This window comes from Aythya ferina, assembly GCF_964211825.1.
Source record: "Aythya ferina genome assembly, chromosome: 6".
In the NCBI taxonomy this organism is placed as follows: domain Eukaryota; kingdom Metazoa; phylum Chordata; class Aves; order Anseriformes; family Anatidae; genus Aythya; species Aythya ferina.
The window spans coordinates 16698435-16720469 of NC_140303.1; the positions used below are offsets into that span (position 1 = coordinate 16698435).

The 22035-nt window shown below is 34.7% G+C and overlaps 1 protein-coding gene across 13 annotated transcripts in view; it reads left to right on the plus strand.

Moving 5' to 3' along the window:
• The window catches only part of PDE1A (phosphodiesterase 1A), a 253162-nt gene that overhangs the window by 178451 nt on the left and 52676 nt on the right, over positions 1-22035 (plus strand). For 12 of the 13 annotated variants that reach the window (XM_084524828.1, XM_084524834.1, XM_084524839.1 and 9 more), the window contains one exon: positions 19554-19667. In XM_084524828.1, coding sequence (XP_084380954.1) covers positions 19554-19667 — 114 coding nt within the window. Of the gene's footprint in view, positions 1-321; positions 527-19553; positions 19668-22035 lie in introns of those variants that run through there. The other variant, XM_084524840.1, reaches the window with a different exon arrangement.

The following is a 22035-nucleotide window of genomic DNA, read 5'->3' on the forward strand; positions in this document are numbered from 1 at the left end:
AATAAGAAGCAAATTAAAACCTGGGCATGGTAACAAAGGAGGCCTGCGTGTTAAATCAGGTTATAATCAATTGCAAAAGGTGAAAAATCATACAAAACGAGGGATAATAGTGTTTCTGACATCTCAGAAGACTGCAGTGCATATGCATTTTCTCTGTCTCCGTCTCTCCGGCTTTCTCTTTTTTTTTTCTGTTCTCACAACACATGTACGAGATCGGCTTTTTATGTCATACTGCAGTAGCACCATCCCACACACTCTCTGTCTCTGAAGAAATGTAACCCTTCTCCCATTTATCTTGAAGTAGATTTCAGTGATTTCTGAACTGAATATCTTCTGTCTGGAGGAGCATGTATCTGCTTAACCTGTAAAGAAATGACAGCCTAGGCGTGAATCAGTCGCTCAAATACAGGCATCTAGTGCCATCTGAGACACCTCAGGGTGTCTGAGACATCCACCCAGGGCTGGCAGCTATGTCACAGGACCTGCAGGACACCTGCGCTCTTCTGGAGCAGCAGCTGGGGACCAGGTGAGATACGCCAGGGCATCTCAAATGGTGCTAGATGCCTGTATTAGATAATGGATTTGAGCCTTCTGTTTCTAGGCATAATGTATATTTAATGTATAAGATGACTGATCAAAAGTTAAGGTCCTGGTTTTGTTTTTGTTTTGTTCTGAGGCCAAGTTGTACAAATCTGTAATTACGTCGTCTCCCTCTTGATGCTAATGGAACTGCTTATCCACGTAATTGCTTACTGTTTTGGGTACATGACTGAGCTCTCCAGCTCTCCAGTCTGGCTATGCAGCAGCTGTTCTTGAAGGGAACCTAGATAAATGACAGAGCATTCAAAATTTTTCTAGTTCATAATATAAAAGGAGCAAAGCCACACAACTTTAGAGTTAATAAGTAAAAATGATCATGTATATTTACACAGAATGCTTTGCACTTTAGGGCTTGTAAAATCTTCTGTCAATTCTGATACTGTACAATTTGTTCAAGAAACAAGAGACTAGATTATATAGCATCTCTTTCTGAGACCAGATTTATGTTTTGTATGTCAAAATAACATTAAGCAAATCCTCTTCTTCCTGCTAAAGAAGCTAGCCAGTGTGTAGCTCTCAGGAATTTTCTTTTTCAGTGATAAACATTACTTCAAAAACTTTTCCATGCACCTGGGTACTGACCAAAGACAACAAACAACGGAACAGGAAACCATAATTCAATTCTTTACTATATAGAAAGCTTTGCAGATGACCTAAGCAGCTACATTATTTATGCACTGGCTTTTTAGAGGTTTATATGTTTTTTTGGCTGGTGCAAATGGAAAATCTTTCAGTGTGTTCGATGTACGTTTAACTGGTTTTTAATCCTCTCCATAGTTATACACCTATATTGCTTTTTCTTCTGCTTCAGAGAGCAAGATAGAAAACAGGCATAAAACATTCCCACTGATATTCCTTTCAAACATGTATATGTTGCAGACCAAACTAGTTTCACAGCTTTAAATGCTGGGGACTTAGAGCCAAATCAGTACAGCAGGGACCTTTCTGTTATTAAAAATTACCTTGCTTGAAATGGATATTAGAGGTACTTGTGGTATATTACAGTTTTATTATTAACACTATTTCTTTTTTCATTTTCCATATCTAGTGTTGATTATCTATTTTGTTAATACTTTCTAAAGCCTGACTTTATTATTTTCTTAATAATTGAATTTTTAACAAAATCTCAGAGGTGAAACTTGTGCCAAACCTCAAACCCGAAGACAGCATGGGTTTCTCTGTAGATTTGCTCCTTTCCTGTGACCTAGGTTGAGAAAGCTACAGGCAGCAGAGCTGCTTTTGGTAGTGTTTGTTGGGTCATGGGAAGAAGCCAATCATTCCAGCATATCAGGTATATACAGTTCCTTGGAAGTGTTTCCTTTGCAGTGGTATGTAGAAGTACATCTCAAATAAAAGAAATTAAAAGTAAAATATTATTTTATTGTGGCAGTAGTTTTCCTTCCTTTGTTTTGTTTTGTTTTGCTTTTTGTTTTTGTTTGGAGAGGTCTCAGGCATTTTCATCTACATGACCTCTCCAGCTGATATTGCTGCACAGCAAGCTGTATTGATAGGCATGTGAAAGTTCAAGGGATCTTTTAGTATTATGTCAGTTATGATTCTCCAAGCTGCTTAATAGAGTGTTTCTTTTTGACATTTGTAGATATTTTCAGTTGATGTGTGTCTCTCCAGAGACAAAGAACTGAAGCTGAAATTTCCTATCATTCTGTCAAAAATGACTGAACAAAACAAGAAAAAAAAAAGTACATTGTGCCTCCAGGAACTTTAAACATTTCTGAATAGTAGATAGGATATGCTTCAGTTCTCTAGAATCTTTATCTTTTTTAATCCATCCTATACAACTGTCATGAAAATTTGTCTTCTAAACATACATTGGGAATATGGGATCAAAACCTGCTAAATATTGCATGTATTATGTATTGCAGTTCTTGTGAGAATTTTAGAATATGGAAATGGAAATCTGATGGGGTGAGCAGAAGTTTAGGTCAGGCACTTTTGCACAAGATAGATTTCCTGCTCTTCTGGAGAGATGACAATTACATGTTCAGTTGACCTGGTTCCACAGATGTAATTGGATCATTAGATTCAATCTTGACTTCATTGATATAATTTATATATTTTTTCATCTTTGTTCTGTTTTCAACAGAGGGGCTAGCTTAGGTATTAGAGTTACAATTTATATATTTATGTTTGAATAGCTCTTATGAAGTGGTCTCAACTTAAAATCAAGGGTTTGGCACCTTCTGCTGGAGCTGACAGCACTTCCACAGCCATTTACAATCATGCTGTTAATAAATTATTGATTAGTTAAAAGACAAAATTTAATTTGTGAAAAGGAACATGAATGAGAAGCTAATAGGTTCATTTATTTCCCTTATGATTTTTTAGTCTCTGCTTTGCCACCTGCTTCTCTATGAAAGTATGCAGTCAATTTCCTTCAGCATGCACATGAGAAAAAACTACAGAATTGTGAATTAAGATGTTTATTTTAATAGTTGGATGTCCTGGTTTCTACTCTAGCCTGGTGTCCTAGTCAGTGGTCATAAGCAAAATGGATTATAATATCACGAAGACTAGGAACTGACCAGACAGTTGTTTGTGGTTGGACTTCTGAGAGTTCCCCCGATAAAACAGACATTCTGGAATCAGCTAAGCAGAAGTCTAATGTACATACTGATTTAGAGGAGCAGAACAATCCTTATCAGATGGCCCAGAGGCTGATGCATGTGAGAATCAACTGCTGAAGACATAAAGCTGTTCTGTCAAGTACCAGTGTGAACATGCAGAAAAATGCAAAGTGACTGCAAAATGCTTCCACTGTTCTGTGCTCTACTGATAAGAGGTTTTTGACAAAATACAGGCTTGCTTTTCATAAGAAAATGCTATTTTTTTCGGAATGAAAAGCTTTTCTGGTACTGTATCGTGTTCAGTGACATTTTGGTTGAGAGAAAGATCCATACTTATGGCCTACATGATACATTCTCTGTTATTCAGAAATAATTTTTGTTTTCTTTGTGAAATATATTGAAAAGTCTGAGGAAATTTTTGTGTTTTGTGTACTGTATTAAATGCTATGAATGCCTGTCATTAAGCATAAAAGATAAATATTGAGATTATGTTACATCTGAATGCAAAGTAGAACATGTGACCTTAGGAGGAGCACTACAACTCATTGATTTGCCATGATTACCACAAAATAAGACATTCTTGTTTTAAATTTTAGAATGATAGCTAAATCTAGAAGCTATGTAAAAACAGTCAAGTTCTATAGGAGGATGCTGATAAATGATCTGGCAGATCACACGATTATACTGTCTGATCCATCAGTAGAGAAACAGCAGGGACATATTTTCATTAATAGAGGAAATGCACTAAAATAAATCCATTCCACAATGGTGTTTATCTTCTAACAATTATGAGCAGCTAGCTAAATGCAATGACAGGTCCATTAAATAGAGATTCTATAGGCATTGTGAATAGGATTATCATGACATACTTATCTTAGTTTCTTTTTAAAACTCAAGATCTCTAAAAGGTCTGAAAAACCTCCTAACTGACTTTTATGGGGTTCCTATAATCCTATTTATAAAACAAAAGTTTCCATGTTCATTCACTGATGTAGGTCCACAAAATATTGTTTAAAGATTTTTCTGGTTAAACAAGATTTATGAGACAATATGTTTTGGAAAAGTGCCACAGTCTTACAAATGTGGGATTGGGAGGTGCTGACAAGATTCAGAAAAGCAGCTCAAAAACTGAATTATTCATCACAAGGAAACAGTGGAGCAATTCTGAACAAAAAGTAATTATAATTTCCAAAGCAGACCTAGGCCATGTATGCATTACATTTACAGTATTAGAAGGAATGCTACAGAAAACCTTGGTGATGCTTAAGGTAGCATTTATTCCATCGCCATAAAAGAGAGGAAAATTTGGGCTGCTTTATAAGACACCAAAAATTCACAGTTTAAGACAACTATGAATCTGGTGGAGTATTATCTGGTAGAGTTAACTGGAATACACATAAAAGGCTTGCAAAATCAAATAATATTTTATTAAAGATGACATATTTTCATTTTGGAATATTTCATGCCAGTTCAAAATCATTCTACCATATATACAATTTATAACTCGGAGCTTTAAAGAGGCTACATCAGAAACTATCCTGGTTAAGTTTATTCTCAGTGCGTAACAAGAACAACAGAGAGGAAAGGAAAGATCGTCCTCAGCAAAGCTTAGTGCTAAGTCATGAGTTCCAATAATCTGGAGATATAGATGTAGATATGATACGAGACAGTTTGGTATTTGTGTTGTTTGAAAAATACTCATACAGTGAATCCTTCTGCTATGTGTGGGATAGCTTCTCTGTTTGTCGAGTCCCAGAGTCCCACCTTATTTACACCAAAATCACTATTTGGCGTGGCTGGCTGCTGCTTCATCTCTGCAGGATATTGGCGAAGTTCTGCTCCCTCTGGGAGTTTCCAAAGGATTCCTTCTTGATTTCTTTGTGAGCTGAGCCTATAAAGAAAAGAAGATATACTAGAGAATTTACTATCTCAAACCAATATAATTTATAAATTTTTATATTCAAAGGCCTGAAAGTTTGCTGGAGAGCACTGCACATGAATTGAGTGGAAAGACTAATAGCAAAGCAGAGGAAAAGATACAGTCTTTATTACTGTAATCTTTTCACTTGTTTTTATGCTTCTTTGGGCTAAATTGATCAGAGAATTGATGTTTAAAATGAATCTGAATAGCTTTACTCGCTTTTACTCAGAAGCTTTCACAGGCTTCTGAAAGAAATGGGTCAGTATGTGCACAGTGCAGCTGGACTTGTGGGGCTAATGTGATTTATGGAAAGTAATTGCAGCCTAAATTTTCAGCTGAAAAATGATAGGACAGTCCAGTTGAAACCAGCGGTGGTAAGCCACAGAGGTAAAACTCACAAATCTTCCTCATATATAGGAATAATTTATTCCTATGATTATGTTATACATGTATGTTGTCAGATTCTGGGGCTCACATTGATTTATGATCAAATATGTCATGCTATTATGCTTCTGAGAAGAATTAATTAGTTCCTCCTACTACAAAAGTAATTGAAATCTGTGTCAGAAAGCTAGATAACATAAATGAAGTCATGAAAGTTTAGTAAATTTTAAGTCATTTCTGTAACCATGTTTGTGGTTGAGGTGCCAAGATCTCTTTTTTGAATACATCAGAATGTAGCAAAATAGCTCTGGTTGAGTAAGCTTCTCCAATTCTATTATCAGAAAATAATTAGATCTTCATCTGATTAATCCTCTTCCAGAGTTATTGTTGTTATTTAGTGAAATCAGTTTTAAAAGGCTTATTTCATTGTACTGCAATAATTTTTGTTTGTTTGTTTGTTTGTTTGTTTGTTTAATGCTGCTCTAGTTTGAACTTTGATAAGAGTATTCTAGAGAAGAGTCTGAGATTACCTATTCTGGATTAAAATTTAAACTAAATACATCTGGCATGGCTTCAAAATAATAATCATAGTGAATGAAAAGCTTAAACAAGTATTTATGTACTAGTACATTTTGAAAACAAGGGTAGATAACAGATATTTTATGGCAAAATATACTTTAAATTACTCCATGGATTAACTCCACACTCAATCCGATTCACAGTAATATGAGTGCTTTTCTTTAATTCCTGATCCAGGATCTACAGGAAGAAAATTATTACACTGATTTTAGTTTCATTTTTTCTTCATGTAAAATACATTAACACGTATCCAACTGTAGCATGCTAGCAGTATTTTAAGGTATATGCTGATCCATGCAAAGTTAGAAGTACATTTGTCAGACAGCAAATTTAAAAGATATAAAAATGATTAGAAGATTAATAGAAAAATAGTCCTTTTGTTTCCCAAAAGTTATGCCATTAATCATATTTTTTCTTCTGGGTGCAGATAGTTTTTCATAGCTGTTAGCTGTTCCTGTTTATCTCACTTTAATTTTATGGTACTGAGTCTTGGGCAAGTTTCTTCATAAAAATACATAAATATTTCTGCTAGTTTAGTTACCTTATTAAATGTCAGTTCTCTATTCGCATTTCATTCATATTCCTTGGCTGACTATGACAGAGGAAGGCTTTAACCTGACTTCCTCACATACTCTCAGTTAATCAATCAGGCACTTCAGCACAGGTTTCCTAAAAAGGAAGCAAATCTGTCTTTTAACATCTTCCTTTTTTCCTTAAATGTTTAAAAGCTAGATTTAGGTCTCTTTATTGCCTCAAGGTGGGAGCACGTTTTTCTACTCCAGTGTGTATTTAATTTATTTACCTATAGGAATACCTCTAACAACTTTATCACTACAGTTGTTAAAAAATTGGAGCATATATATATATATATATATCCATCTTTCAGTTGGGTGTTTTGTGACTCTCTTGCTTTTCCTTTTTTTTTTTTTTTTTTTTTTTTTTTTGACTTGTACCCTCACTATGGAAACAAATGCATTTTTTAATCTCTTTCTCTTTCTTTTTGTATCATTTCAGAAAATGCAAACCTCTGGCAATGTTAACACTATAATCTTTCACACATCTTTCCAAATTGCATCCTTGAATCCTTGGGTCAACCTACCAATGTCCCAAAGTTTACAATTTTGATGTTCCCTACAATAAAACTTTTAGTCAAAAACAATAATAAAAAATGGCATTAGGAAAACACCAAACCCACATAAAGAATGAGCCGAGATAGATATAGAATGGCTTACAAGGCACAATTCCAGATATGGTCAAATCAAGTGTTATTGAACATTGCATAGCAAAGAGCCAGCCAGGGTCTTGACATGCTATTCAAACCATATAAGCACATAGGCAGTCCGCAGCAGTTACTGTCATTTGCTGACCTAAGAAAGAGTGGTGGCCTCCCAAAAAGGTGATATCTCTTTGATTTTCTGTCATTTTCAGATTATCTTTCTGCAGCAAATTTACACTCTAACATGAAAATTCTCAATCTGTAATATTAACAATAAAAACTTAAGTAGAGTTTTCATCGCAGTGACCACAATCAAACAGGCTGTAAACACTCATTTCATAAAAGTTGAGCTCTTATTTTTGTGGTTTTCTTGATCAAGGCACACATACAAAGCTACATTCAGTGAAAATCAATCTTTAGCATTATAATTTATTTTTCTTTTACCATCAACTCTTGAAGAATGCCCTGCATTGCATACTCAAGACATTATGCAAATGTGTGCAGGTGAAAGTAATATATTCATAGTTTAGTACTGAACCAGACACTTTCTCATTTGCATTAATTTATAAAATGAAACTCCTCTATACTTTGCTCTAGTACTTCTCTATGGTCATTACTCAGTTGAGCCCTCCCTTCTGATTGAGGCCTGGATTGATCACCAAAGTATTACAGCTGGCTTGTTCCCTTGGTCAAACTACTGCTTTACTTCTCTGAGTGATGCTATTTTAAAGTGAATAAATTGATTTAAAAAATGAGGATTCCAAGATAGGAGAATCTGAAAAGAAAAAAAAGACAACACCAAAAAAAAACAAACAACAACAACAACAAAAATGCACTGTTTGTGAATGACAGACAGATCACACTATGTAGTTCCATTTCCAAATCTTTCTAACAAACCATTTTACTGACTATTTTGATTTCAAGTCATGTTTGTTATGTATTATACACACAGGCTTTTCCTAAATCTGTGGTACATGTGTAGATGAACACTATCTTCTAACATAGACTCAAGAACTTTACTAGTTTTCTCTTTCAAAATTCAGGTGTAACCAGGTTTTTTTTTTTTGGAAGGAATGTCAGGAGTTAGCAGAGAATCTAAAGGGTAGTGATTCATTAAATAGAGCTATGAAAAATGAAGTACTGCTTAGCAGTTCTGTTAGTCATGACCATAAGGGAGCTGAACTTTACAGATTACCTTTCACATCCCTAGGAAGTACATTTAAGGATTTTGTGCTATCATCTGAAGAATTCAGACTTTAATTTCTGAGTCCGAGACAGGCACAGAAATTAATAACAAAATTTTATGTTGTTAAAAGCTGCTTTTGAATTTTTCTTGTAAACCACTGCTTGCCTCAAAGCCCGGTTATTTTCCTGCTGAAAGCACTTACTGGTATAGGATTTGTTTATCTAACAAACAACATTTATAAGCAATTTCACAAGTCATTAAATATAGCTGGATGAATTTAGTTATGTGGTTCATTTTGAAATCAGTATAGGACTTTTTTTTTATAAAGTGATGTAGTGGTGCATAATTTGGCAACTAAGAAAGATGGACATCCTGTTGGACAGACAGTCTGATAATTATTTTAGTATATTTTTTTTTCCATTAAAGTATAAGAGGTGCTTTATAAGGCACTGTCCATGTACTTTGTCTTAAGAAGGCATTATTGATCTGATTCTCTTGTTAGGAGGATCACTTATATGATGGTGTACCTCCTTAGACGTGAGTGATGATTAACTACAAAACTGTCTTTTTAAAACAAGGAAACACCTTCATTTTATTCTGTAGGAAGCATGACGCGTTCTTAGAAATTCTGCTGCTGTCTGTTGAGGCTGAGAGATATCTTCTGTGTTACATTTTCTTTCACCTGGAGATATAGAGGTATTAAATAAGATGTCTGCTGCAAAATTCTTGGTGAACCAATTCTAGGTTGGATGTGGTACTTAAGGATGTGATTTGGTGGGTAATATTGGTGGTAGGGGGATGGTTGGACCAGATGATTTGAGAGGTCTTTTCTAGCCTTAATGGTTCTATGATTCTATGACAGTCTGTGTACTATATGATGGATAATGGGTTGAAAGTTTTATTGCTCAAGAATAACTTTGTTTTTGGAAATATTCTTTCCGATGAATTGCAGGGACTTGTTCTACTCATTCTGAAGTATTCAAAGGTGGAGCTATTCAAGGACCGATAATGAATTTCAGTTTCACACCTTAATTCAAATTTATTTTCTCATGTAGACAATTTCTAGATCAAATTCACATGTGTAAGAATGGTCATGTTACATTTCATCCTACTTAAAGAATATAGGGGAAATGTCATCTGCTTGATTCTTTCCTCTTTTAAACGTTTATACAGCTGTCAAGTGTGTTTAAGCTTTTCTAATGTTCTACTTCTCATTACCAAGATCTACTTTGAAGTACTTTGATTTGGCAATTCTTCAGGGGAACATTTATTTTTAACAATTTCAAATGCCAGAGTAAGTTTCACACATTACATAGAGTGCTGGATTCTAGCATCTCCTACTTTTTTTTCTTTTTTATTCATTTAATTGCAGTATTGCAATTTTAAATAAAAACCCTGTTCATATTCTTACATTGTTATATACATTATATGTACTCTATCCTTTCTTCAGAACCACTGAGATGGTAATGATTTTACAGCAAAATTGTACTGTAATTGCTACAGCTGTTGTGCTAAAGCATTTATGTCTTGCTCTGGCTTTTGAATGAAAAAATCTTTAATTGAACATAGATGTGTTGAAGCTGTTAATTATTCAGTAAAAAAGACATCTGAATTAAGGTGTTTTTTTTTTTTTTTTTTATAACATTTTAGGGAGAGTAGAGTGACTTTCAAATAATTTTAGTACTTTATTTAATAGTCCATGATAGTTCAAAATGAAAATATATTTTTATATATATATATATATATTTCAAAAGTATTTTCCAATAAATAAAGATCTGTGCTTTGTTCATCATGATATACTGTTAAACCAGCATTCAAAATAAATTGACTCTGTTCTCCCATATGGAAGGCATAATTATCCTACATATTAAAAGTTTAACCTTTTTATTCTGGTACTTATAGTGCTTAAATTTAACTATAAAGTTGAACTTAGTAGAACATAGGTCTTCTAAACCAAATGACAAGTTAAAGCTTGACCTCAAGTAGGTTTATGTTTGTGTTGAAGGTGTGGTCACATGGACCGGTCCAGATTGGCCAGCTGAACCAACTATCCTGATAGCATAACTGCACATACAAACAAATTTAAATATTGCCAGAAGCGTTGGCTGTAAAGATTTATATATGTTCTTCTATGATATTCCTCAGGGAAATTCTGTCCTGGTTCTAATTGTTATCTTCAAGTCAAAATGTTAACTCTTTGCAGACTATGTTGTATTTAATACAGTTTGATTCTATAGGGAAGACACAGAACAAAGTGTTGTATTAATGTTAGTGAAGGACACTTCCTGGGCTGTTTGCTCATACTTGACTTTATCAGGGAGAAGGAAGGATATTCATGCTAAGTGTCATAAATGAAGTTTCTTTAATCATTGGGTGTTTCAGTGCCTAGCACTTACCAAGCTTCTGCCCTTAACAATCACAGAAATTGTGCCAAAGTGACTTTCAGTATATCTTATGAGTAGTCTAGATTTTTTTTTTTTTTTTTTTTTTTTTTTTTAGTACAAGGTTACCAATTCTGGTTAATGTGGTCTTTAATGAAAGACCATTAGTTGGCTTTTTACATGATGGTTTCTTCTTAATGTTTCTAAAAGGACTTCCTGCCTCTTTGCATGCTGTTTTTAAAGGATGAATATCAGCATTCTTCAATCCACATTTTCTGATCCTGAGGAATGAAAGGGATATTCAGCATACTGGTTCAGCATGGGTGTACCATCCCCTCTATGCTAATGACTTCAGGGTGAATGAGAGGAGAAACAGAATGAAAGAGTAATGAGAGATCTATTTCCAAACCCTTATCATTCTGTGATATTTGATAAGATGATAAGATAGCACTGCATGAGGACATATTCTCACGTCTATGAATTCCAAGAGTAACTAAAGCAAAATACAGTTTGTAGCAGTACTATGTAGCAGGTAGGGAACAAGAGAGTTCAGAACCAGAAAGAAGTATTTTCAGACCATTAAATTTATCCAATTGCTGACATGAGAGGATCCATGCTTTGGGTTGTGTTATGAAATCAAGTATTTGGTGCATGAAGATCATATTAAAACAGTCTGGATCATGTGAAGGAGAGAGGGATTGTGACTTCTTAGTGTTAGGTCAGAGGTTGGACTCGATGATCTTGAGGTCTCTTCCAACCTAGAAATTCTGTAATTCTGTGTGATAATACCATTGTCAGGAGAAATGCTTTCTAACAGGAACTCTTAAACCAGCAGGCATCTTCCATCCTATGACACTGTGCCCACCCATGGGGCAGAAGTAGGTCATGATCTTTCTTACAAGAACATGAGATGCAGTTGCCATGAAGAGCTGCTGTGAGGTAGGGTTAACAGAGTTCTTCAGAAGCACAGAAAGAGACCCGTGCCAGGTCTGCACTCCTCTGATGATTTTCAGTGATACAGAGGTTTGGATATTTATATATATATATATATTTATATTTTTTTTCCTGGAATTTAGAGCTAACACGTGAATATGATAGGAGGAGTATCTCTGTGATGTAGTCTGTTTGGAAATATCCTTCTTCTGCCATGATTTAAAAAAAAAAAAAATTAATAAAGAATGCAGGAGACTGCTTTGCAAGATTTAGGGGCTAAACTTCTGCCTCTTACCAGCTTCTTCAATTACTGTGCTCAAAGTTGCTGTTTGCAGCAAAAATAAAGCTTTTTACTTGTCTACGAGGAATAAAGGATATGTGACTTTTCTGTGAGTTTATTGCATTAACTTCAGCAAGTAAGACTTGCTGAAAGTCTTCCATCATTTTTAAGCATGATTTTTGGCAGGTGATGAGTTTACATTTGATTTCCCAGCTTGTTGTTGATAGTGAGTTTAGCTAGATTATGATGAAGAGTTTGAGACATACAGACTGTTCAAGTGTTTGGCAACTTCAAGATTAAATAGCTTTAGCTGGCATTCTATATTATGTTTATAAAATCCAGGGGAACCTTATAGATCAAATGTCAATCTTCAGACAAAAATAGAGATTAATAAAAAAAACATTCAAAGGATTTACAAATTACTTCTACTTACTATTTACAAATCAGTCCAATAGATGGTGTATTATTTGATTTATATTTTATATATTGATTGTGAAATGGGAATATGAGATAGTGAAAATGGAAATTGAGACAATAAAAATACCCATAGAGTTTAGAGTAAGGAGAGACTGGTTGGTTACTGGTTGGATCTAATAGACGACAGAGAAAACACTTGGATGTGTATACATATTAAGTTATTTGCTTTAGAGAGCTTGGATCAGTTTATGATTTCAAGTGGAAACCATGTAAGACCCTTTTGCTTTGTGTGATTTCAGCTAGACATTAAAGAAAACTTGGAAATTTTGACTAAATTTTGATTTAGCCTTTTAGCACACTTGACCCTGATACTAAATGAGACCCAGAGGAAGTATTTACATGGTATTACAATGCAAATGTATAAAGTGAGTAAGGTAAAATGAATTGAAGCCTAACAGACAATGCCTGCCTGAAGGAAACCACTTCATGATGTATAAACATGGTTAATATTTAAAGAGCCAAGGCAATTCTATCACCATGAAAATGCATTTTTTCATTAAGAAGCTGTAGCTTTGAGTGTGTGTTATATAGCTGCAGAATTTCTATTTTAATTCGTCAATATGGGTTTGAAGTTTTGGTATATCAAAACGCTGGCTGAATTACCACCATATTCAATATTTATTTTCCAATGACTGAATCATAATTACAGATCACCGTGTACCACTCATAGAGCTTAAAATAATCACAAAATGAATTGTGATTCGTGAAACCCTTAGCAACCACAAGGCTTCTTGTGCATATACTCAGACATAGGAGTGACTGAGAAGTAGTTTCATAAAGCACATTTGCAGCACCAAAAATGTAAAATTTCTTTCTTGTATTTCTCAGTAGCTGAATTTATTGAGACAGCACCTCTAATTAGAAGAAATATTAGTTAACTGCCTTGTTATGGTTTCAGGAAGCAAAACACACATCAAGGTCTGAGTAAGGAGCTATCAGTTCTAATTGCTCTCCAATGACATATTGGTCATTGCCTGGACTGGCAAAATGTCCCCATGTCAACACAATTTTCACTACCATAGTGTAAGAAACCTCAAAGTAGAGGTTAGCTATTTTGAAGTCACGTTAATTGGCCATGATGTAACTGCAGGTGGGAGTGGTGGAACAGGAGTGGCTACCCAAAGGAATAATTTCTGAATCTTTATTAGCATATTTTGGATTTTTTCCCACTGCCTCTCATCCATTTATATGATCTAGTCTCACACAACCATATATTAAAAATATTACAAATATATCCAGATACAATGGAAACTGTGATTTTCCTGTTTCATATTTACGAGAGACAATATTTATCTCCCATCTTGCAGAAAACATGCAGAAAGGAAATTATAGCCTTTGTAATCATAACAAAAAATTTCTAGTAATCCTTATGTTATTATTATTTTTACTTGAAGAAGTAAAGTGTGGACTTTGTACATGATTGCTTGTTATTATTACAATTTATTTTTTATTTCTGATCTGTGTCATTTTTAAGTATTTGACAGAGAAACTGGATTATTTATACATAGATTTATTTTGTACATGCATGTTCTTAGAAAAATATAAAATTCAAATGATACTGAGTCACGTGTAAATAATTTGGTGAATTTATGTAGGGAATCCAAGGGAAAAAATAATACGTTTTATTTGTTGTGACTTTTCCAAGATGAAGTTTTTCCATTTCCATTTTGGATTTTCCCTAATCAAACTATTTTCCTAAATCTTAAATGTGCACGCAGGTCATACTACTTAGATTCTGGGAGTGGGTTGTTTTAAATAAAGGAGCTGAACTTTCCGTTGCTCATGTGGTGGAGCTGCTGGATATTGTCCCTTTTTCAGATTGTTCATGTTTGAATGAGGATATAACTTCTGCCTTTGAAAGCTGAGGGTCTGTTGGGTGAGCAATGGTTTATGTGGATCGTGAAAATTGTTCAACTGATTTACAAGAATCACTACAGGTAGCCAAATTAGCTTCCAGTTTTAATTTTCCAGTTCAATTTTTCAGAGGAAAATTTCCCACTTCTCCAAGTTTTTAAAAAGCTTCTGATGTTTAAACTGTAACTAGCCAGATTGTTAGAACACGGCTACTCTTCTCCTTACTTTTAATTTCATGTCACATACCAGTCCATTTTTAGTTTGTAATGTTCACATAGAGAGACAAATCACTTGTATAATAAGTTGCAATTATTGACCTAGTTTTCTTAGTCAATATTAAATTGTCTAAACAAAACATGGAATTACTGTTCGCAATTACTGTTCTGTCCTTACTCTTGTTAACATGTTGTCAGTACTTGCTCATCATTTTGTCAATGAATTAATACAAGGATTTTCTCAGCTGGTTTATGGGAACATAATGATTTACAACTTGTAATTGAAGTAACCAATCACAACTGGCATTGTGATTAATAAATATTAAGAGAAATAACTCATGCCCCCCCCCCCCAAATTAGCATCAGCATTTTTTAGTATATTATTATTGATTAGAATATTTTATTTTCAAATAATTATTAGGCTATTTGTTGTCCATCCTTAAGCAGTGACTTCCATTAATTTCAAAAGATAATAGGAAACAGGGTTTAACTATGGTTTACTCTTTGCAGTTTACTTCACTTCCTCTTTAACAGGAGCTGTTGCAAAAGCCAGCTATTTCGTACAAAGTTTCCAAAACAGTTTTAAGTTAAGTCCAGATGTGTAAGTTAGAAAGCTGGTTCTTTACATTGCTTGGTAGTAGGGAGGAACAGCTAGCAGATCAGGGCATTCTTTGGAAGTTAATTTCAGGTTCAATTTTCTTCCTCTGGTTTTTGAAGGCTGCTAAGCTAAACGTGTGACTCCCATTTATTTTCAGTGATCATTGGTAATTTTCCCTTTGAAAAGGAAGAGGCAGTCTTTAAAATCTGAAATTGAAATTGTCATTTACCTCTCTACCTAACAATCTCCCTTCTTAATAAACCTGTCTCTGTCACCTTTCTTTGTGATCATTTCAATACATATTTAAGATAGTTTTTCCATCCATATTTTTTAGTATTGTTGAATGCTTGATTCCATAGAATAAAACATTTTCTTTTAAAAGCATTGCAAACAGCCCTTTTAGTCACTTATTACTTATCTTCATTTTCCCCCCTTATTACTGAAACTGTCATAGGAAACCTTCTCAAATAATTTAAAATCTGTCTTCAGTTAATCTGGTACAACCCCCGAAAGTTACAATTTCTCAAAACTTTAATTCAAATGTTGGGTAAAAAGAGAATTTCAGTGGGGAAGGAAGGAAGAACTGCATCCTGATTTTGATACTGTTAATCAAGAACATTCAATTTCTGCTCCCACTCAAATCCTTATTTTCTCCTGGCTTGGCTGTGTTGCTGTCTGGACGTCAGGGCTTGTTGCCTACAGCTGGACAGAAGTGTCAGATGCACAGGGGTGAGGGCTGGGCAAGCACTGCCTCTGCTGCTGCTCCTGCTCACCTCACAGGAAGTGCTATCAAAAGTAGGTGGGGGCAGAGTGTGCTTGGATCGTCCAGTATTTTTTTAATACCACAGTGCTGTTAACGGTGTTTACCAGAAGATGGTTCTCCACCCACTCCCTTTATTACTTACAGATGTCTCTTTCACCCTTATGAATTGGGACTGCTAGTTTTAAAATGTTGTCAGTTGTCCTGAGATAAATAAACTCTTCTTCTCTACAAATCTATTTCTTTCACACCAGTTCATTTTTGCATTTCACAATTATTAGTGCACACCCCCCCTCCCATTTTTTTCTCTTTGCTATTATTTCTTAGTATTGTGGTTCACAGGCAGCATCATACCAATAGCTCCAATTTTAAGTAGCATATCATGTTTTCTAACTGTATTTCTCATATTTCTTTTCCATTAATTACACTTAATTCAACAAAAGCAAACAAATAACAAACAGTCCTGTCCAGTACAGCTGCAGTATTCATTAGTTTTTAGTCCTTTTCCTTCTTTTCTCCATTTTACAGAACTTTCTTTTTCTTGCCAAATGATGGGCTATAATATTTTACCACTTCCTGTTTTGTCTTATAAATTGACATATTTATTCTTTACCAAAAGAACATTTTAAAATCTGTGGCAATTTTCGTTTAAAGAACAGTATTGTAAGTGCATATGACTGTTCAGATAAGGTTATAATCCGCTTAAGTAACTTAAGTCGCTGCCTCGGAAGTCCAGTTTTCTCGACAGGATTTCCAGGTGTCTGATCAGAAACACTGTGGAGGGATTTTATGGCTGTCTCTAGCTTGCTAATGGGATATTATACCACAGATGGATCCAGGCTTTCTTTGGAAGTGCACAGCAAAGAATGAGGGCTGATGGGAAGAAGGTGCTACAAAGGATGTTCCAATTAGATATTGGGGAAAAAACAATCCACAGTGGGGCCGGTTAAGTAATGGAACTAGTTGCCCACAGAGTTTGTGCAATCTCCATGCTTGTGGATATTCCAAACTCAAGCCCCACTGCGATTCGATCTAAATTTCAATTTACATCTAACTTTGAGGTTGGCCCTGCTTTGATCAAGGTCTTGGACTGGGTGGAGGTCCCTTCCAAAGAAAATTATCCTGTGGTTCTATGACAGAGCTGCAGTGGGTCAGCTCTCCTCAGTGAGCAGACGTTCTTGAGGACATACCTGCAAAGGTGCGGATAAGTGAGGTGACAAGGTCACTAGTAGTACCAATTTGTATGTGTTTTGTCTTTTTGCGTCTCTGTAACTTCTTCAGAATCACGTTACCTTTGCCTGAACAGCTTTTCCAAATTGCGTTGTTTGTTATTTTGTTCTGCATTCCTTCTAGAGTAAGAACAATAACTACAGGGCAAGTCACATCAGCTGACTGCCACCTATGCAGTAAAACTTTGCAAGGACATCATGGTTTACCAGCTCCCACAGGGTCTCCTTTCCTCCTGCAAGTATAAAATGATTCTACATATCTGTTTGATCTGTGTCCTAAGGTAACATAAAGCCACACAGATAAGAGCTAAAAACACTACTGGAAATCAAAGAGTTTGAAGCAATTTTGATCTTCAATTGTACTGTAGCCTGGCTCTCCCCTGCAAAATGTTGCATTTTTGAATCTGTTTACCCTTCCACCTTGGGAAGTACAATTCCAAGATAATTTCAGTCAAACAACAAGAGAACAGTGCAAGTGGTGAAACTGCCCTGCAGCTCTTGGCAAGTCAGGGCAGTGGTGCTGCCAGCCTCACCTGGGCATTTTGGCACTGGTGTTCAGTAGGGTGTTTGTGTGGTGTGTGTGTGTGCATGCATTACTGAGGAGCAGACCTCTCCAGAGAGTTAATTGTGCATGTGCTGAGTACTGCTGGCTGAGTGTCTACTCAATGACTTAGTGACAGTCTCTAGGTGCTCTGAGTTGGAGGGAATTATTTCCTGGAAAGGCCTCCATATGCATAAGGTTGTTTCTGTGTAGGAGATGCACTCCCACGGTATTTCAGCCACCCACCTCACCTTTCTGAGAAAAACAAAACAAAACAAAACAAGAAAACTCAAAATTTCCCATTCTGTTTATTTGCAATGCACTGTGTAAAATGCCAAGTAATTATGGTTGCTAAGAGCCCTATTTGTCTTATGTTCTATACTAATTTCAACTGAATTAAGACTTTGGAGAAGTGAGGAAGCTGATCTTTTAAAACTCCATTTACTAAAATTATCCTTTCAGGCTTGGACATAATTATGCTTAAGTCCAAATACACGGGAAAAATGTGAAACTGGTTTTATGATGGAGCAGTACTTTCCAAATTTATGGGAGTTTTTTTTCCAAACATTGGTTCATTTTTAAAAATTAATGCATTTTAATTAGCTAAAATGAAATATTTTATATGCCTAATAGAAATAAATGGACATCAGGCTTCCATAATTTCATTTACCTATTTATTATTTCTATCCATTTATTCATTATTTCTATCTGTTTTGTATTGTTTATATTATTTTTATATTATAGTATTTTTCACATCAGATTTCTTTTGAAAGTAGTCATCTAGTGCTGACTTATTTTCAACCCACTTTTAAAGTAAATGCTTGTTTCACTCATTTTTTTCACATAAAAGGATTATTTCATGTAAATTGTTAAACTAATAATATACCTTTAAATAAAAAATCTGTCTTGCATGATAAAAAACTTGTAGATCATTTCAGATAAGAGGTATATAGCACAGAAAGAAAAAAAGACTCATGCTTCTTTAAACAACCATTTAGTCACAGCTCTACATAATTACAGATAATTTTTTATTTCACTACAGTGCTGTGACTTCTTCATAAGGTTAAGGTAAGCAGTGTCAGGAGTGTTCTCATCAAAGAGTTTAGGAAGAATTTGGTGTTTATGTGGTTTGTCTGTGTAAGTGTGTTGCTACAGAGGCATGATGCATTACAAAATCTCTTTTGGGCGTAGCCATGTTTGTAATGTAAAAGAATGTTCTCAAAACTAAAAGCAAAAACACACTTGGGAAAATATTTGGATTTTTCTAATGCCATAGGCACCACCTTTCTTCTGGTATAATGATGAATTCTCTGTAAACACAGAAGCAATAGAGCTCCACATTAGCTCATAATAACACATATTCTCCAGCAAAAACATACTGGATGCTCAAATAAAAAATAAAGACCTTAAAATGAAACAAATTATATGTAGTGGATATTAAAGATATAATTGACCTCCTAAGCATAGAAAAATCATAGTATGACAACTTGCAAAGTTTTGTTTATTATTTTTTAAAAAATTAGAGACTCAGGCATCATAGCAGTGTCATAAATTAATATAAAATACCTCTGATCATAGTTATTGAGTCCTCTGACTTTTCTTCATAGATCTTAAAAATTTTGGCAAGCTGCAAAAATAGACAGTTGATTATTATGTGTGTTCTAAAACCTTTTTTTTTTTATTATTTTTTAAAGATGATATGCATTGAAAGTCTCTTTCCTTTACAGTAGATTTTCCATTGCTTCAGATAGAAAATGCTATTACTAAAATTTGATATAAGCAATGCACCGACATTTTTATTTTCTTTTTCACAGATTACGATGCTTGGTGAAGCAGCTGGAGAAGGGTGACATTAATGTGGTGGATTTAAAAAAGAACATTGAATATGCAGCATCTGTGCTGGAGGCAGTTTATATCGATGAAACCAGGTAAGTCTGAGAGAATAGAACCATAGAATGGTTTGGGTTGGAAGGGAACTTAAACATCATCTAGTTCCAACACCTCTCACTAGACCAGGTTGCCCAAAGCCCCATGCAGCCTGGCCTTGAATACCTCCAGGGATGGGACATTCACAACTCCTCTGGGCAACCTGTGTCAGTGCTTCACCACCCTCTGAGTAAAGAATTTCTTCCTAATATGTAATATAAACCTACCCTCTTTTAATTTAAGACCATTTTTGTTTAAAAAAGGAAGAAATGTTGGGAGTCACATTTTAGAAATATAGTCTTTGCATGCACTTGTAAATGATGTGAGGTAAAGGTCTCCACAAATCAGTAGAATAATATATGGCTTTTACGTCTCTTAGTGACAAGGTTAAAGCACATGAAATTCTAAAGGTCAGATGTAGCTGTCTGGAGGGTTTGCTTAGTTCTTATCTCCCTCACTTGTCATATGTCCATGGTATAAAGTCACAAGAATTTTCATAAGGAGGGATGATGGGCTTTCTTTCCCCCAAAGGCCATATACTTATAATCATTCTGAGGATTGTATCTCTGAAAAAAATGATCTATCTGGGAATGACATGCTCACAGAGATGAGGCAGGATATTGTAATATGTCCCCTTAATACATAAATTCATGAAAAGCTGTGATTTATTTTATAGTATTTGATGCTTTGTTTATGATTATTTTTACTGGCAGTATGACTGGCAATCATCTTTAATGTGGGTTGACTTGAATGAAATTAGAAGTTCTAAGTATTTGGCTTCTTGAAAGAAGTTTAAGATATGTACTATAATTGATGTTAACTAGCCAACTTACAGTTCTTATTTCAACTTGCTGGCCTCTTAATTTTTTTTTCTTTTCTTTTTTTTTTTTTTTTTTTTTTTTTTTCTCTAAGCAGAATGTTCTGTTAAAATTGTCTGCCAAACCTTCTTAAACCTTCTTCAGTGTTTCTGGAGCATACAGTCTATGTCTAGTCTTGATTCCATATGTCCATATGACATTTAGGAAGTCTGCCATCATACTAATTATTGCATGGACCTAAGTATCTCATTTGCTGTCTTGCAAGTATGAAAATTTGGTACATCATTTAAACTACAGCTCTAGCTTTTTCCTGTTTCTTTCCCTTTGATATGTATGATTCACTCACCAAACCTTGCAAGTCTGTGATCTGGAGCACCTACTATTGAGTGATAGAAAGCCTACCCATTTGGACACAGAAGGATGAAAACAATAGCAAATGAAGTTGGTATCCATACTCTGTTTTTCCCAGATTACACTATAGACTAGGTTGGCAGAATCACTTACACCGGTGTCCTGCCTTTAGAGTTAACACACATCTAGTTCCGTAAAAGATGATAAAACAGTGGCAAACAAGGAGACTTCCCGAGGAGCCTGTCAACCACAATATCATTCTTAGGGACACTGTCGGAAATATTGTTATTGATCCCAAGTTAAATGCACAACTTGAAAAGCATCAGAAATCTCAGTGAATCTGAAAGAGCTTATGTTTGCAGACTCAGTTAAATTAAGCTTAACTGAACAGAAGAAGTTCAAACTCACTCAATAGGTGTTATAAATAATTCTGACAAGTCTTGCAGAATTGTCTCCGTTAGTACCTGACACTTGGCTCAAGGCAGTGGAAGAAGGATTTTTGGAGTCAAACAGGAAATAAATACAGGCTGATAATTCAGTTAGGACAGCTGTTCCATTCCTTGTAAACATAGCGCTTTATTCATGCTAAGTGAGAAGAAAGTAAGTCAGATAAAATGTGGATGGAAATTACAAGATTAAAAAAAAAAAAAAAAAAGCATTTGAGAGCCAATAAAACCTTAAAATTTAAACTTTTGTGGTGAACATTGTTAAGTTGTTCTGGATAAAATTGGAATATTTTGTTCCAATCATGGGCTTTTTTTATGCTTTTAAAGTGCTTTAATACTTTATCAAATAGACTTGATTTCAGGAAGATATTTATCTGTGCCATTTCAATTCCACATCTAGATATTAGTTTGTTTTAGACTGTATAATGCCCTTTCAGAAGACTTTAACCTTTTGAAAACATTTTTGAAAGTTGACCATATTTCACTAATACATGAATAAGATCTGTTGTATATAGCTAGCAATTGCTTTGAACATCTTTGTTTGATTCCACAAGAAAAAAAAAAAAACACAAACAAATACAAGTTATTGCCACATTCTTGAAAGAGAAAGGAAATCTCATTAAGGGTAAATGGTGTTATAATAAAATTTGTCATCTGTTTGCCTGAGAGATTTGGAAATACTGACGTTATTTCAATGATACTATAATGCTGAACAGAGTCCTTGAGAAAAAACCCTTACTAAAAATGTACACATT